The 17,551-nt window shown below is 52.1% G+C and overlaps 1 protein-coding gene across 1 annotated transcript in view; it reads left to right on the top strand.

Annotated features, from left to right (window-relative positions):
* The first annotated feature begins 268 nt into the window (after nucleotides 1–268).
* Nucleotides 269–17,551, top strand: part of LOC119968022 (cobalamin binding intrinsic factor-like) — a 19,160-nt gene continuing 1,877 nt past the window's right edge. Inside the window, exons 1-5 of the mRNA XM_038801125.1 lie at nucleotides 269–340; nucleotides 6,608–6,751; nucleotides 10,818–10,993; nucleotides 12,973–13,153; nucleotides 16,917–17,033. Of these exons, the coding sequence (XP_038657053.1) occupies nucleotides 6,694–6,751; nucleotides 10,818–10,993; nucleotides 12,973–13,153; nucleotides 16,917–17,033 (532 nt within the window). The 5' untranslated portion in view covers nucleotides 269–340; nucleotides 6,608–6,693. The remainder of the gene's footprint in view (nucleotides 341–6,607; nucleotides 6,752–10,817; nucleotides 10,994–12,972; nucleotides 13,154–16,916; nucleotides 17,034–17,551) is intronic.

Consider the following 17,551-nt stretch of genomic DNA (forward strand, 5'->3'; position numbering starts at 1 on the left):
CCCTCCCTATCTCTGTAACCTCCTCCAGCCCCTACAACCCTCCCTATCTCTATGGAACCCCCTCCACTCCCCTACAACATTCCCTATCTCTGCAACCTTCCCAAAACCAGTTCAGAAACTAATTAATTATATGTGTGATGGTGGGTGGGACCATTTAACATTCCCCCCAACACCCCCCACCCAGCCGTAGACTCACCCTCCCGTCATCGCCCAATGCCTCGGATGGAATAGAGTCTTTGTAAAAGGTGAACCAGATTAATTCCACCATCTTTCTTTCCAGGTAGCCTGTCCTTCGACAACACGGAGACGTACGAATATATACTCACTTCCTTTGATGCAGGTGAGGCCGGGTTCTATGGCAGAAAGTGCCCCAGAGTCAGGAGGGTCCTTTTGCAGAGTAACCTCTCAGTGTGATACAGAGACAGGAACTGTGCACAGTGACTCCCAGTGTGATACAGAGACAGGAACTGTGCACAGTGACTCCCAGTGTGATACAGAGACAGGAACTGTGCACAGTGACTCCCAGTGTGATACAGAGACAGGAACTGTGCACAGTAACTCCCAGTGTGATACTGAGACAGGAACTGTGCACAGTGACTCCCAGTGTGATACAGAGACAGGAACTGTGCACTGTGACTCCCAGTGTGATACAGAGACCGGAACTGTGCATAGTGACTCCCAGTGTGATACGGAGACAGGAACTGTGCACAGTGACTCCCAGTGTGATACAGAGACAGGAACTGTGCACAGTGACTCCCAGTGTGATACAGAGACAGGAACTGTGCACAGTGACTCCTAGTGTGATACAGAGACAGGAACTGTGCACAGTGACTCCCAGTGTGATACAGACAGGAACTGTGCACAGTGACTCCCAGTGTGATACAGAGACAGGAACTATGCACAGTGACTCCCAGTGTGATACAGAGACAGGAACTGTGCACAGTGACTCCCAGTGTGATACAGACACAGGACCTGTGCACAGTGACTCCCAGTGTGATATAGAGACAGGAACTATGCACAGTGACTCCCAGTGTGATACAGAGACAGGAACTGTGCACAGTGACTCCCAGTGTGATACAGAGACAGGAACTGTGCACAGTGACTCCCAGTGTGATACAGAGACCGGAACTGTGCTCAGTGACTCCCAGTGTGATACAGAGACCGGAGCTGTGCACAGTGACTCCCAGTGTGATACCGAGACAGGAACTGTGCACAGTGACTCCCAGTGTGATACGGAGACAGGAACTGTGCACAGTGACTCCCAGTGTGATACAGAGACAGGAACTGTGCACAGTTACTCCCAGTGTGATACAGATACAGGAACTGTGCACAGTGACTCCCAGTGTGATACGGAGACAGGAACTGTGCACAGTGACTCCCAGTGTGATAAAGAGACAGGAACTGTGCACAGTGACTCCCAGTGTGATACAGAGACAGGAACTATGCACAGTGACACCCAGTGTGATACAGAGACCGGAACTGTGCACAGTGACTCCCAGTGTGATACAGAGACCGGAACTGTGCACAGTGACTCACAGTGTGATACAGAGACAGGAACTGTGCACAGTGACTCCCACTGTGATACAGAGACAGGAACTGTGCACAGTGACTCCCAGTGTGATACAGAGACAGGAACTGTGCACAGTGACTCCCAGTGTGATACGGAGACAGGAACTGTGCACAGTGACTCCCAGTGTGATACAGAGACAGGAACTGTGCACAGTTACTCCCAGTGTGATACAGAGACAGGAACTGTGCACAGTGACTCCCAGTGTGATACAGGAGACAGGAACTGTGCACAGTGACTCCCAGTGTGATACAGAGACAGGAACTGTGCACAGTTACTCCCAGTGTGATACAGAGACAGGAACTGTGCACAGTGACTCCCAGTGTGATACGGAGACAGGAACTGTGCACAGTGACTCCCAGTGTGATAAAGAGACAGGAACTGTGCACAGTGACTCCCAGTGTGATACAGTGACAGGAACTGTGCACAGTGACTCCCAGTGTAATACAGAGACAGGAACTGTGCACAGTGACTCCCAGTGTAATACAGAGACAGGAACTGTGCACAGTGACTCCCAGTGTGATACAGAGACAGGAACTGTGCACAGTGACTCCCAGTGTAATACAGAGACAGGAACTGTGCACAGTGACTCCCAGTGTGATACGGAGACAGGAACTGTGCACAGTGACGCCCAGTGTGATACGGAGACAGGAACTGTGCACAGTGACTCCCAGTGTAATACAGAGACAGGAACTGTGCACAGTGACTCCCAGTGTGATACAGAGACAGAAACTGTGCACAGTGACTCCCAGTGTGATACGGAGACAGGAACTGTGCACAGTGACTCCCAGTGTGATACAGAGACAGGAACTGTGCACAGTGACTCCCAGTGGGATACAGACAGGAACTTTGCACAGTGACTCCCAGTGTGATACAGAGACAGGAACTGTGTACAGTGATTCCCAGTGTGATACAGAGACAGGAACTGTGCACAGTGACTCCCAGTGTGATACAGAGACAGGAACTGTGCGCAGTGACTCCCAGTGTGATACAGAGACAGGAACTGTGCACAGTGACTCCCAGTGTGATACAGAGACAGGAACTGTGCACAGTGACTCCCAGTGTGATACAGAGACAGGAACTGTGCACAGTGACTCCCATGTGTGATACGGAGACAGGAACTGTGCACAGTGACTCCCAGTGTGATACGGAGACAGGAACTGTGCACAGTGACTCCCAGTGTGATACGGAGACCGGAACTGTGCACAGTAACTCCCAGTGTGATACAGAGACAGGAACTGTGCACAGTGACTCCCAGTGTGATACATAGAACATAGAACGATACAGCGCAGTACAGGCCCTTCGGCCCTCAATGTTGCACCGACTTGGAAAAAACTAAAGGCCATCTAACCTACACTATGCCCTTATCATCCATATGCTTATCCAATAAACCTTTAAATGCCCTCAATGTTGGCGAGTTCACCACTGTTGCAGGTAGGGCATTCCACGGCCTCACCACTCTTTGCGTAAAAAACCCACCTCTGACCTCTGTCCTATATCTATTACCCCTCAATTTAAGGCTATGTCCCCTCGTGCTAGCCACCTCCATCCGCGGGAGAAGGCTCTCACTGTCCACCCTATCTAACCCTCTGATCATTTTGTATGCCTCTATTAAGTCACCTCTTAACCTTCTTCTCTCTAACGAAAACAACCTCAAGTCCATCAGCCTTTCCTCATAAGATTTTCCCTCCATACCAGGCAACATTCTGGTAAATCTCCTCTGCACCCGTTCCAAAGCTTCCACGTCCTTCCTATAATGAGGCGACCAGAACTGTACGCAAGACTCCAAATGCGGCCGTACTAGAGTTTTGTACAACTGCAACATGACCTCATGGCTCCGGAACTCAATCCCTCTACCAATAAAGGCCATCACACCATAGGCCTTCTTCACAACCCTATCAACCTGGGTGGCAACTTTCAGGGATCTATGTACATGGACACCGAGATCCCTCTGCTCATCCACACTACCAAGAATTTTACCATTAGCCAAATATTCCTTATTCCTGTTATTCTTTCCAAAGTGAATCACCTCACACTTCTCCACATTAAACTCCATTTGCCACCTCTCAGCCCAGCTCTGCAGCTTATCTATGTCCATCTGTAACCTGCAACATCCTTCCGCACTGTCTACAACTCCACCGACTTTAGTGTCGTCTGCAAATTTACTTACCCATCCTTTTGCGCCCTCCTCTAGGTCATTTATAAAAATGACAAACAGCAACGGCCCCAGAACAGATCCTTGTGGTACGCCACTCGTAACTGAACTCCATTCTGAACATTTCCCATCAACCACCACTCTCTGTCTTCTTTCAACTAGCCAATTTCTGATCCACATCTCTAAATCACCCTCAATCCCCAGCCTCCGTATTTTCTGCAATAGCTGACCGTGGGAAACCTTATCAAACGCTTTACTGAAATCCATATACACCACATCAACTGCTCTACCCTCGTCTACCTGTTCAGTCACCTTCTCAAAGAACTCGATAAGGTTTGTGAGGCATGACCTACCCTTCACAAAACCATGCTGACTATCCCTAATCATATTATTCCTATCTAGATGATTATAAATCGTATCTTTTATAATCCTCTCCAAGACTTTACCCACCACAGATGTTAGGCTCACCGGCCTATAGTTACCGGGGTTATCTCTACTCCCCTTCTTGAACAAAGGGACCACATTTGCTATCCTCCAGTCCTCTGGCACTATTCCTGTAGCCAATGATGACCTAAAAATCAAAGCCAAAGGCTCGCTTATCTCCTCAGCCTCCACACACAACTTCCCACCACTGTCCTTGACTGGCCCTACTCTTACCCTAGTCATTCTTTTATTCCTGACATACCTATAGAAAGCTTTTGGGTTTTCCTTGATCCTACCTGCCAAAGACTTCTCATGTCCCCTCCTTGCTCGTCTTAGCTCTCTCTTTAGATCCTTCCTCGCTTCCCTGTAACTATCAAGCGCCCCAACTGAGACTTCACGCCTCATCTTCACATCGGCCTCCTTTTTCCTCTTAACAAGAGATTCCACTTCTTTGGTAAACCACGGTTCCCTCGCTCGACCCCTTCCTCCCTGCCTGACTGGTACGTACTTATCAAGAACACGCAATAGCTGTTCCTTGAACAAGCTCCACATATCCAGTGTGCCCAACCCTTGCAGCCTACTTCTCCAACCTACACATCCTAAGTCATGTCTAATGGCACCATAATTGCCCTTCCCCAGCTATGACTCTTGCCCTGCCGGGTATACTTATCCCTTTCCATCACTAATGTAAAGGTCACCGAATTGTGGTCACTGTCTCCAAAGTGTTCACCTACCTCCAGATCTAACACCTGGCCTGGTTCATTACCCAAAACCAAATCCAAAGTGGCCTCACCTCTTGTTGGCCTGTCAACATATTGTGTCAGAAAACCCTCCTGCACACATTGTACAAAGGACGACCCATCCAATGTACTCGAACTATATCTTTTCCAGTCAATATTAGGAAAGTTAAAGTCTCCCATAACAACTACCCTGTTACTTTCGCTCTTTTCCAGAATCATCTTCGCCATCCTTTCCTCTACATCTCTAGAACTATTAGGTGGCCTATAGAAAACTCCCAGCAGTGTGACCTCTCCTTTCCTGTTTCTAACCTCAGCCCATACTACCTCGGAAGAAGAGTCCCCATCTAGCATCCTTTCCGCCACCGTAATACTGTCCTTGACTAGCAGCGCCACACCTCCCCCTCTTTTGCCCCCTTCTCTGAGCTTACTAAAACACCTAAACCCCGGAACCTGCAACAACCATTCCTCTCCCTGCTCTATCCATGTCTCTGAAATGGCCACAACATCGAAGTCCCAGGTACCAACCCATGCTGCCAGTTCCCCTACCTTATTTCATATACTCCTGGCATTGAAATAGACACACTTCAAACCACCGACCTGAACATTGGCGCCCTCCTGCGAAGTCAAATCTGTGCTCCTGACCTCTATACTCTCAATCTCCCGTACCCCAAAACTACAATCCAGGTTCCCATGCCCCTGCTGAATTAGTTTAAACAGATACAGAGACAGGAACTGTGCACAGTGACTCCCAGTGTGATACGGAGACAGGAACTGTGCTCAGTGACTCCCAGTGTGATACAGAGACCGGAACTGTGCACAGTGACTCCCTGTGCGATACAGAGACAGGAACTGTGCACAGTGACTCCCAGTGTGATACAGAGACAGGAACTGTGCACAGTGACTCCCAGTGTGATACAGAGACAGGAACTGTGCACAGTAACTCCCAGTGTGATAGAGAGACAGGAACTGTGCACAGTGACTCCCAGTGTGATACGGAGACAGGAACTGTGCACAGTGACTCCCAGTGTGATACAGAGACAGGAACTGTGCACAGTAACTCCCAGTGTGATACAGAGACAGGAACTGTGCACAGTGACTCCCAGTGTGATACAGAGACAGGAACTGTGCACAGTGACTCCCAGCGTGATACAGAGACAGGAACTGTGCACAGTGACTCCCAGTGTGATACAGAGACAGGAACTGTGCACAGTGACTCCCAGTGTGATACAGAGACAGGAACTGTGTACAGTGACTCCCAGTGTGATACAGAGACAGGAACTGTGCACAGTGACTCCCAGTGTGATATAGAGACAGGAACTGTGCACAATGACTCCCAGAATGATACAGAGACAGGAACTGTGCACAGTGACTCCCAGTGTGATACAGAGACAGGAACTGTGCACAGTGACTCCCTGTGTGATACAGAGACAGGAACTGTGCACAGTGACTCCCAGTGTGATACAGAGACAGGAACTGTGCACGGTGACTCCCAGTGTGATACAGAGACAGGAACTGTGCACAGTGACTCCAATGATGATGTAAGTCAGACATGTTGGGTGGGATTCTCCCTTTTGCCCGCAGCACGCACTGTGGTTTTTCCCAGTGGTGTGGGGGTTGCCTCAATGTGAATTCCCATTGGGAGGTGGCGAGAGCAGAGACTCCAGCCTTTGCTGGATGGAGAATTTCACAACAATCTTTGGTTTGTCCCCTCCTCCATTGCAGAAACCAACAAACTGCTTCTGAACATCTCCTTCGGAACACTGGCTCTGTGCCTCGAAGAGAAAAAGATTCCAGTGCACACGGTGCAAATGTTCGTCGATGAGATTCTGTACTACCAGTACCCCTACCGACGACATTTCTCATTCGGTGAGTTACTGAAACTGCAGCTCTCTCTCTGCAGCCTCACTCTGTGCAGCCTCACTCTGTGCAGGCTCCAGCTCAGACATCACCCCCAGAATTCACTCCCACACTGAACACTGCAGCCTCACTCTGTGCAGTCTCCAGCTCAGACACCCCGCCCTGAATTCACTCCCACACTGAACACTGCAGCCTCACTCTGTGCAGCCTCCAGCTCACACACCACCCCCAGAATTCACTCCCACTGAACACTGCAGCCTCACTGTGCAGCCTCACTCTGTGCAGCCTCCAGCTCAGACACCCCCCCCCCCCCGCCCAGAATTCACTCCAACACTGAACACTGCAGCCTCACTCTGTGCAGCCTCAGGCTCCGACACCCCGCCCAGAACTCACTCCCACACTGAACACTGCAGCCTCACTCTGTGCAGCCTCCAGCTCACACACCACCCCCAGAATTCACTCCCACACTGAACACTGCAGCCTCACTCTGTGCAGCCTCCAGCTCAGACACCCCGCCCAGAATTCACTCCCACACTGAACACTGCTGCCTCACTCTGTGCAGCCTCACTCTGTGCAGCCTCCAGCTCACACACCCCGCCCAGAATTCACTCCCACACTGAACACTGCAGCCTCACTCTGTGCAGCCTCCAGCTCACACACCACCCCCAGAATTCACTCCCACACTGAACACTGCAGCCTCACTCTGTGCAGCCTCACTCTGTGCAGCCTCCAGCTCAGACACCCCGCCCAGAATTCACTCCCACACTGAACACTGCAGCCTCACTCTGTGCAGCCTCACTCTGTGCAGCCTCCAGCTCAGACACCCCGCCCAGAATTCACTCCCACACTGAACACTGCAGCCTCACTCTGTGCAGCCTCCAGCTCACACACCACCCCCAGAATTCACTCCAACACTGAACACTGCAGCCTCACTCTGTGCAGCCTCCAGCTCACACACCACCCCCAGAATTCACTCCAACACTGAACACTGCAGCCTCACTCTGTGCAGCCTCCAGCTCACACACCCCGCCCAGAATTCACTCCCACACTGAACACTGCAGCCTCACTCTGTGCAGCCTCACTCTGTGCAGCCTCCAGCTCAGACACCCCGCCCAGAATTCACTCCCACACTGAACACTGCAGCCTCACTCTGTGCAGCCTCCAGCTCACACACCCCGCCCAGAATTCACTCCAACACTGAACACTGCAGCCTCACTGTGCAGCCTCCAGCTCACACACCCCGCCCAGAATTCACTCCAACACTGAACACTGCAGCCTCACTCTGTGCAGCCTCCAGCTCAGACACCCCGCCCAGAATTCACTCCAACACTGAACACTTACAGCCTCACTCTGTGCCCCGATTGACCTTTGTGTCTATTCGGAACCCTGCATATCCGGTATCTCTTCTTTGTCCCCAAAAAGAGGTTGAGTCTGTGCTTTTTTGACAATGTTCAGTTGAACTTTATTTGTCAGCTTGTACCGCTGTTAAACTTTATATGTGTAGACAAAACTTGGTCAGATTGATTGTCTTTCCCGAATACAGTAGTTGAGTTTTCATTCAATGACAAATCGTGGTACTTCATCAAATCATAATACGCGGTATAAAATGACTGAGTGATTTAAACAGAAGAAAGATGGCGAATTTCGCAAAAGCAAGCAGAGAAAGTAGGTTTCAGAAATAGATAGATTGATTCCGGAATGGATTTTTTTCATCCCAACACATGATTCTTAAGGATATAATTATCTTAAGGTCTCACCTTCTTTCCAGCTGTGATTGGCTTTAACTAATTTATAATTTATTCAATTATGACCAAACTGTCTGTCCGTCAGTTTAAGAGAGATATGTATTTAAATATATTAGTACGAACTTTCCCATACCATCGTTTGAGTAAATCACTTTCTTCGCCAGGACTTATCACCCGAGATTGGTTATTACGATAGAAATGGAACTGCCCGTTCTTGCAGATAATGGGGCCTTTCAATGGGGGATCACTGTTCCCTCAGTCTCCAGCAAGTCGCAAGCAACTGTTCCCAGCTATTCGGCATTCCTCACTCTTATGGTTAATATGATTTCGTAAATTGCCCTCAATGAGTTTTCATGTAAACCTTTTACCTATATCATCGATAGCTAACCAGGAAAGCCAATTTCCATCACACTGTGTGCAGCCTCCAACTCTGACACCACCGGCTGAGCAAATGTCTGCCCTGCCGTGCGACATAAGTCTCGGATTTCTCCTCTCACACAACGAGGCTCGGCGGCGGCAGCATTTCCAGAAGGGAATTCTTCGTCGCGATTCCGCACGAGCACGATTGCCCATCCGACCCCCGAGGGTCGTGTGTTAACGTTTTAGGAGGTCGGTGCTGTGAGCTGTACTGGAGTCCTCTTCGTCCCACCATCTCTCTCTCTGCATTTCACTGCTACCATCCCTCTCTCTATCACTGTCTCTCTGTCACTGTCTCTCTCTGTCACTGTCTCTCTGTCACTGTCTCTCTGTCACTGTCTCTCTCTGTCACTGTCTCTCTCTGTCACTGTGTCTCTCTGTCACTGTCTCTCTCTCTGTCACTGTCTCTCTGTCACTGTCTCTCAGTCACTGTGTCTCTCTGTCACTGTCTCTCTGTCACTGTCTCTCTCTGTCACTGTCTCTCTGTCACTGTCTCTCTGTCACTGTCTCTCTGTCACTGTCTCTCTGTCACTGTCTCTCTGTCACTGTCTCTCTCTGTCACTGTCTCTCTGTCACTGTCTGTCTGTCACTGTCTGTCTGTCACTGTCTCTCTCTGTCACTGTCTCTCTGTCACTGTCTCTCTCTCTGTCACTGTCTCTCTCTGTCACTGTCTCTCTGTCACTGTCTCTCTGTCACTGTCTGTCTGTCACTGTCTCTCTCTCTGTCACTGTCTCTCTCTGTCACTGTCTCTCTGTCACTGTCTCTCTGTCACTGTCTCTCTGTCACTGTCTCTCTCTGTCACTGTCTCTCTCTGTCACTGTCTCTCTGTCACTGTCTCTCTCTCTGTCACTGTCTCTCTCTGTCACTGTCTCTCTGTCACTGTCTCTCTCTGTCACTGTGTCTCTCTGTCACTGTCTCTCTCTCTGTCACTGTCTCTCTCTGTCACTGTCTCTCTGTCACTGTCTCTCTGTCACTGTCTCTCTGTCACTGTCTCTCTCTGTCACTGTCTCTCTGTCACTGTCTCTCTCTCTGTCACTGTCTCTGTCACTGTCTCTCTCTGTCACTGTCTCTCTGTCACTGTCTCTCTGTCACTGTCTCTCTGTCACTGTCTCTCTCTGTCACTGTCTCTCTCTGTCACTGTCTCTCTCTGTCACTGTCTCTCTGTCACTGTCTCTCTGTCACTGTCTCTCTCTGTCACTGTCTCTCTGTCACTGTCTCTCTGTCACTGTCTCTCTGTCACTGTCTCTCTCTGTCACTGTCTCTCTGTCACTGTCTCTCTCTGTCACTGTCTCTCTCTGTCACTGTCTCTCTGTCACTGTCTCTCTCTGTCACTGTCTCTCTGTCACTGTCTCTCTCTGTCACTGTCTCTCTGTCACTGTCTCTCTGTCACTGTCTCTCTCTGTCACTGTCTCTCTGTCACTGTCTCTCTCTGTCACTGTCTCTCTGTCACTGTCTCTCTCTGTCACTGTCTCTCTCTCACTGTCTCTCTCTGTCACTGTCTCTCTCTGTCACTGTCTCTCTCTGTCACTGTCTGTCTGTCACTGTCTCTCTCTGTCACTGTCTCTCTGTCACTGTCTCTCTCTGTCACTGTCTCGCTCTCTGTATCTCCATTGTTCTCTGCCTCTGTTTCTCCCTGTCTGTCTCTCTCTTTCTCTCAGTTTCTATCTCTCTCTCCTTCAGATGCTCCTTGAGTCTGACCTCCCTGACCTTACGACCTTATGTTCGATGATATCTGTTTCTGCCCTTGGCTCCGATTACTGGGTAGAAAACATCTGTCAAAAACAACTGGATGTGACATTAATGTCCGTGAGGATTACTGTGAACAGTAAGGTGGGGAGGGGGAGATCACGGGGAGGGAGCGATTCAGTAATAGGCATAGCCATTCATGTCTCCACACCTTGACTCTCTTACAGAAACTAACAGCTATTCCATCTTGGCCCTGACATGCCTCCATCGCAGCGTCGCCCTGTACAGGAACCTGCAGACCAAACTCTTTGTGGCCATGGAGTTTTCTGTGAAGGGACTGCTGCAGCGCCTTAAACCAGACGGATCGTTTGGAGACATCGTCAACACCACCCTCGCGATACAGGTAAGCTGAGCTGAATGGTCCATACTCGAGGGAGATAACTGGCGGGGGAAAACACAGCGTCACACCAAGAGAGAAAGAATTACAAAGGAAACAGGTTATTCAGTCCTGCAACTTGGATAAGGCCATATTGGGAATCACTGTGCACAGTTCCGGTCTCTGTATCACACAGGGAGTCACTGTGCACAGTTCCTGTCTCTGTATCACACTGGGAGTCACTGTGCACAGTTCCTGTCTCTGTATCACACTGGGAGTCACTGTGCACAGTTCCTGTCTCTGTATCACACTGGGAGTCACTGTGCACAGTTCCTGTCTCTGTATCACACTGGGAGTCACTGTGCACAGTTCCGGTCTCTGTATCACACTGGGAGTCACTGTGCACAGTTCCTGTCTCTGTATCACACTGGGAGTCACTGTGCACAGTTCCTGTCTCTGATCACACTGTGAGTCACTGTGCACAGTTCCTGTCTCTGTATCACACTGGGAGTCACTGTGCACAGTTCCGGTCTCTGTATCACACTGGGAGTCACTGTGCACAGTTCCGGTCTCTGTATCACGCTGGGAGTCACTGTGCACAGTTCCTGTCTCTGATCACACCGGGAGTCATTGTGCACAGTTCCTGTCTCTGATCAAACTGGGAGTCACTGTGCACAGTTCCTGTCTCTGTATCACACTGGGAGTCACTGTGCACAGTTCCTGTCTCTGTATCAGACTGGGAGTCACTGTGCACAGTTCCTGTCTCTGTATCACACTGGGAGTCACTGTGCACAGTTCCTGTCTCTGTATCACACTGGGAGTCACTGTGCACAGTTCCGGTCTCTGTATCACACTGGGAGTCACTGTGCACAGTTCCTGTCTCTGTATCACACTGGGAGTCACTGTGCACAGTTCCTGTCTCTGTATTTCACTGGGAGTCACTGTGCACAGTTCCTGTCTCTGTATCACACTGGGAGTCACTGTGCACAGTTCCTGTCTCTATATCACACTGGGAGTCACTCTGCACAGTTCCTGTCTCTGTATCACACTGGGAGTCACTGTGCACAGTTCCTGTCTCTGTATCGCACTGGGAGTCACTGTGCACAGTTCCCGGTCTCTGTATCGCACTGGGAGTCACTGTGCACAGTTCCGGTCTCTGTATCACACTGGGAGTGACTGTGCACAGTCCCGGTCTCTGTATCACACTGGGAGTTACTGGGTACAGTTCCTGTCTCTGTATCACACTGGGAGACACTGTGCACAGTTCCTGTCTCTGTATCACACTGGGAGTTACTGGGTACAGTTCCTGTCTCCGTATCACACTGGGAGTCACTGTGCACAGTTCCTGTCTCTGTATCACACTGGGAGTTACTGTGCACAGTTCCTGTCTCTGTATCACACTGGGAGTCACTGTGCACAGTTCCTGTCTCTGTATCACACTGGGAGTCACTGTGCAAAGTTCCTGTCCCTGTATCACACTGGGAGTCACTGTGCACAGTTCCTGTCTCTGTATCACACTGGGAGTCACTCTGCACAGTCCCGGTCTCTGTATCACACTGGGGGTCACTGTGCACAGTTCCGGTCTCTCTATCACACTGGGAGTCACTGTGCACAGTTCCTGTCTCTGTATCACACTGGGAGTCACTGTGCACAGTTCCTGTCTCTGTATCACACTGGGAGTCACTGTGCACAGTTCCTGTCTCTGTATCACACTGGGAGTCACTGTGCACAGTCCCTGTGGGGAATCTGCCTCAACATTTAATGCTGAATTAGTTTGACAAAATGAAGCAGTTGTTTGGGCCTTTGAACCTCTCGTTGTGCGAGGGATGCTTCAAGATGTCTTATTGGCCTTTTCAGCTCACCAAAAGGGCCTCTTTTTCAAAGACCATCTGGGTTTGCCACGCAGTGAGGTGTTGTCGGGCGCTGTGTGAATGGACCACCCTTCTCTCTGTGTGTCGGTGGACTGAGGCAATTCCGTGTTAACTCTGACACCCTTCTGTCCGCAGGCCATGGGAGCCGACATGCTGGTGCACCGAATGAGGTACAACTGTCGGAGGTCACTGAACAGCCTGATCAGGAGGGCCCAAAGGTGGAGTGCTCCCTCCATGACCCCGCAGGCGGTCGGCCTGGTGATTGAGGCTTTGGAAGGAAAGACTTACCTGGACATCAACGGGGTGGACTGTGAAGGTTAAGAGGGCTGGGAACACCCCAGCGGGATTCCTCGCCTGGGACGAAATCCGCCTCACTCACCCAGCCCATCAGAGGGCGGCCAGGCCCATCGCGTTTGTCAGCCACGTTCTGTCCCACATCCTCCAGCAAGCAGCTGTCTCTTCCCGCTCTCTCTCGCCCCGCTGTCACATAGTTGTGTATTCAAATCCCAACTACAGGGACTCGAGCTCAAAGGTAGAGGTTGAGATGTGCACACGGCTGAGGGAGTGCCGCACTGTCAGAGGGTCAGTCTGAGGGAGTGCTGCACTGTCAGAGGGTCAGTGCTGAGGGAGTGCCGCACTGTCAGAGTCTCAGTACTGAGGGAGTGCTGCACTGTCAGAGGGTCAGTACTGAGGGAGCGCCGCACTGTCAGACGGTCAACACTGAGGGAGTGCTGCACTGCCAGAGGGTCAGTACTGAGGGAGCGCCGCACTGTCAGACGGTCAGTACTGAGGGAGTGCTGCACTGTCAGAGGCTCAGTACTGAGGGAGTGCTGCACTGTCAGAGGGTCAATACTGAGGGAGTGCTGCACTGTCAGAGGGTCAGTATTGAGGGAGTGCTGCAATGTCAGAGGCTCAGTACTGAGGGAGTGCTGCACTGTCAGAGGGTCAATACTGAGGGAGTGCTGCACTGTCAGAGGGTCAGTATTGAGGGAGTGCTGCACTGTCAGGGGGTCTGTACTGAGGGAGCGCTGCACTGTCAGAGGGCCAGTACTGAGGGAGTGCCGCACTGTCAGAGGGTCTGTACTGAGGGTGCTACACTGTCAGAGGGTCAGTACTGAGGGAGCGCTGCACTGTCAGAGGGTCAGTACTGAGGGAGTGCTGCACTGTCAGAGGGTCAGTACTGAGGGAGCGCTGCACTGTCAGAGGGTCAGGACTGAGGGAGTGTTGCACTGTCAGAGGGTCCGTACTGAGGGAGTGCTGCACTGTCAGAGGGTCAGTACTGAGGGAGTGCCGCACTGTCAGAGGGTCAGTACTGAGGGAGCGCTGCACTGTCAGAGGGTCAGTACTGAGGGAGTGCTGCACTGTCAGAGGGTGAGTACTGAGGGAGTGCTGCACTGTCAGAGGGTCAGTACTGAGTGAGTGCTGCACTGTCAGTGGGTCAGTACTGAGGGAGTGCCGCACTGTCAGAGAGTCAGTACTGAGGGAGTGCCGCACTGTCAGAGGGTCAGTACTGAGGGAGTGCTGCACTGTCAGAGGGTCAGTACTGAGGGAGAGCTGCACTGTCAGAGGGTCAATACTGAGGGAGTGCCGCACTGTCAGAGAGTCAGTACTAAGGGAGTGCTGCACTGTCAGAGGGTCAGTGCTGAGGGAGTGCTGCACTGTCAGAGGGTCAGTTCAGAGGGAGCGCCGCACTGTCAGTACTGAGGGAGTGCTGCGCTGTCAGAGGGTCAGTACTGAGGGAGTGCTGCACTGTCAGAGGGTCAGTACTGAGGGAGTGCTGCACTGTCAGAGAGTCAGTACTGAGGGAGTGCCGCACTGTCAGAGGGTCAGTGCTGAGGGAGTTGCTGCAATGTCAGAGGGTCAGTACTGAGGGAGTGCTGCACTGTCAGAGGGTCAGTACTGAGGGAGTGCCGCACTGTCAGAGGGTCAGTACTGAGGGAGTTCTGCACTGTCAGAGGGTCAGTACTGAGGAAGTGCTGCACTGTCAGAGGGTCAGTACTGAGGGAGTGCTGCAATGTCACAGGGTCAGTACTGAGGGAGTGCTGCACTGTCCGATGGTCAGTACTGAGGGAGTACTGCACTGTCAGACGGTCAGTACTGAGGGAGCGCTGCACTGTCAGAGGGTCAGTACTGAGGGAGTGCTGCAGTGTCAGAGGATCAGTACTGAGGGAGTGCTGCACTGTCAGAGGGTCAGTACTGAGGGAGTGCTGCAGTGTCAGAGGGTCAGTACTGAGGGAGTGCTGCACTGTCAGAGGGTCAGTACTGAGGGAGTGCCGCACTGTCAGAGGGTCAGTACTGAGGGAGTGCTGCAGTGTCAGAGGGTCAGTACTGAGGGAGTGCTGCACTGTCAGAGGGTCAGTACTGAGGGAGTGCTGCAGTGTCAGAGGGTCAGTACTGAAGGAGTGCTGCACTGTCCGAGGGTCAGTGCTGAGGGAGTGCCGCACTGTCAGAGGGTCAATACTGAGGGAGTGCTGCAGTGTCAGAGGATCAGTACTGAGGGAGTGCTGTAGTGTCAGAGGGTCAGTACTGAGGGAGTGCTGCACTGTCCGAGGGTCAGTGCTGAGGGAGTGCCGCACTGTCAGAGGGTCAATACTGAGGGAGTGCTGCACTGTCAGAGGGTCAGTACTGATGGAGTGCCGCACTGTCAGTGGGTCAGTACTGAGGGAGTGCTGCACTGTCAGAGGGTCAGTACTGAGGGAGTGCTGCACTGTCAGAGGGTCAGTACTGAGGGAGTGCCGTGCTGTCAGAGGGTCAGTACTGAGGGAGTGACGCACTGTCAGAGGGTCAGTACTGAGGGAGTGCTGCACTGTCAGAGGGTCAGTACTGAGGGAGTGCCGCGCTGTCAGAGGGTCAGTACTGAGGGAGCGCTGCACTGTCAGAGGGTCAGTACTGAGGGAGAGCTGCACTGTCAGAGGGTCAGTACTGAGGGAGCACTGCACTGTCAGAGGGTCAGTACTGAGGGAGTGCTGCACTGTCAGAGGGTCAGTACTGAGGGAGCGCTGCACTGTCAGAGGGTCAGTACTGAGGGAGAGCTGCACTGTCAGAGGGTCAGTACTGAGGGAGCGCTGCACTGTCACAGTATCAGTACTGAGGGAGTGCTGCACTGTCAGAGGGTCAGTACTGAGGGAGTGCTCCACCTTTTCTCAAACCCTTAACTCACATCTTATCTTCTCTGACCGCAGGAAGTGGTACAGGGCACCCAACCAAGCCGATACCCCCAGTGGCGATGTTGACTGCCACTCCAGCAAAATTCGCCGCCGAGCAATCAGAGAGGCGACAGCCAAGATATCGGCCTTCCTCCTCTCCATGAGCTCCGGCTTCTCTGAAACCTCAAATATCGCCACCAAAGGGTCCGGGTCCACCTCCTCCTCCACTATCCTGGCTAAGACCATGAACACTTCCGCCCAGAATCTTCCCAATTTTTCACAGCCCAAACCGTGAGCGTGTTATTCGCTGGCCCCCCCGCCCACACCTCTCACACTCATCTACTACCCCCTGAAGGGACCCACTCATTCTCGCCCGAGTCATATACACCCTGTGCACCACATTAAACTGTATCAGGCTCACCCTTGCACAGGAGGAGGTCCCGTTTAACCTTCGCAGTGCCTCACTCCATACTCCCCCAATTGATTTCCCCACCCATCTTCACCACCCGCTCGCCTCCCAGCTCCTCCCAGCCTCTTGTACATATCCCCAATGATATATCCTGTCTGGTACCAGAGCCCCCGACGGATTCATCACCACATTCAACAGCCGTTTCATATTACTCGAGAACCCCTTCACGAAGCCTGTTGGATCGTCTGCCACCCCCCCAATGGCCCACTCCTCCATCCTCCCCGCCAACAACTTAGCCAATACTTTCACATCCGTCTTCAACAGTGACATGGACCTCTCCAACCCACATTCCACCCGGTCCATCCCCTTTTTCGGGATTAGTGTGATCACTGCCTGCGCCATCATCTCCGCCAACCCCCCCCCCCCCCCCCTAGCGTTATTCTCTCTTACCGTGTGTGTGTGTGTGCTGTACAGGGGCTAAAGGTTATACATACTAATTCACGTCTACCTCGCTTCTTCAGCAGGTATACCGACCGCCGCCGACCTGCCAACGCCAGTCGTCACCACGGAGACGGCCCCTTCCCCGGAGGCCACCCTGACACCCCTCGACACTGTCACTGAGGCTGATTCAGAGAGATGCTGTAAGCACAGAGCGCAGCCAACTCCCCACAGCACGTTACTGTCCCCAATCCCCAGCACCCCACTCCCCATCTCAGCCCTCACCCACCTCCGCAGCCATCCCTGAAACCCCCTCCACTCCCCACAACCCTCCCTATCTCTGTAACCTCCTCCAGCCTCTACAACCCTCCCTATCTCTGTAACCCCATCCACTCCCCACAACCCTCCCTGTCCCTGAAACACGTCCACTCCCTACAACCTTCCCTATCTCTGTAACCTCCTCCACTCCCTACATCCCTCCCTATCTCTGTAACCTCCTCCACTCCCCACAACCCTCCCAATCTCTGTAACCTCCTCCAGCCTCTACACCCCTCCCTATCTCTGTAACCTCCTCCACTCCCTACAACCCTCCCTTTCTCTGTAACCCCCTCCACACCCCACAACCCTCCCTATCCCTGAAACCCCTCCACTCCCCACAACCCTCCCAATCTCTGTAACCTTGTCCAGCCCCTACAACCTTCCCTATCTCTGTAACCTCCTC

This window comes from Scyliorhinus canicula, chromosome 6 (genome assembly GCF_902713615.1).
Source record: "Scyliorhinus canicula chromosome 6, sScyCan1.1, whole genome shotgun sequence".
In the NCBI taxonomy this organism is placed as follows: domain Eukaryota; kingdom Metazoa; phylum Chordata; class Chondrichthyes; order Carcharhiniformes; family Scyliorhinidae; genus Scyliorhinus; species Scyliorhinus canicula.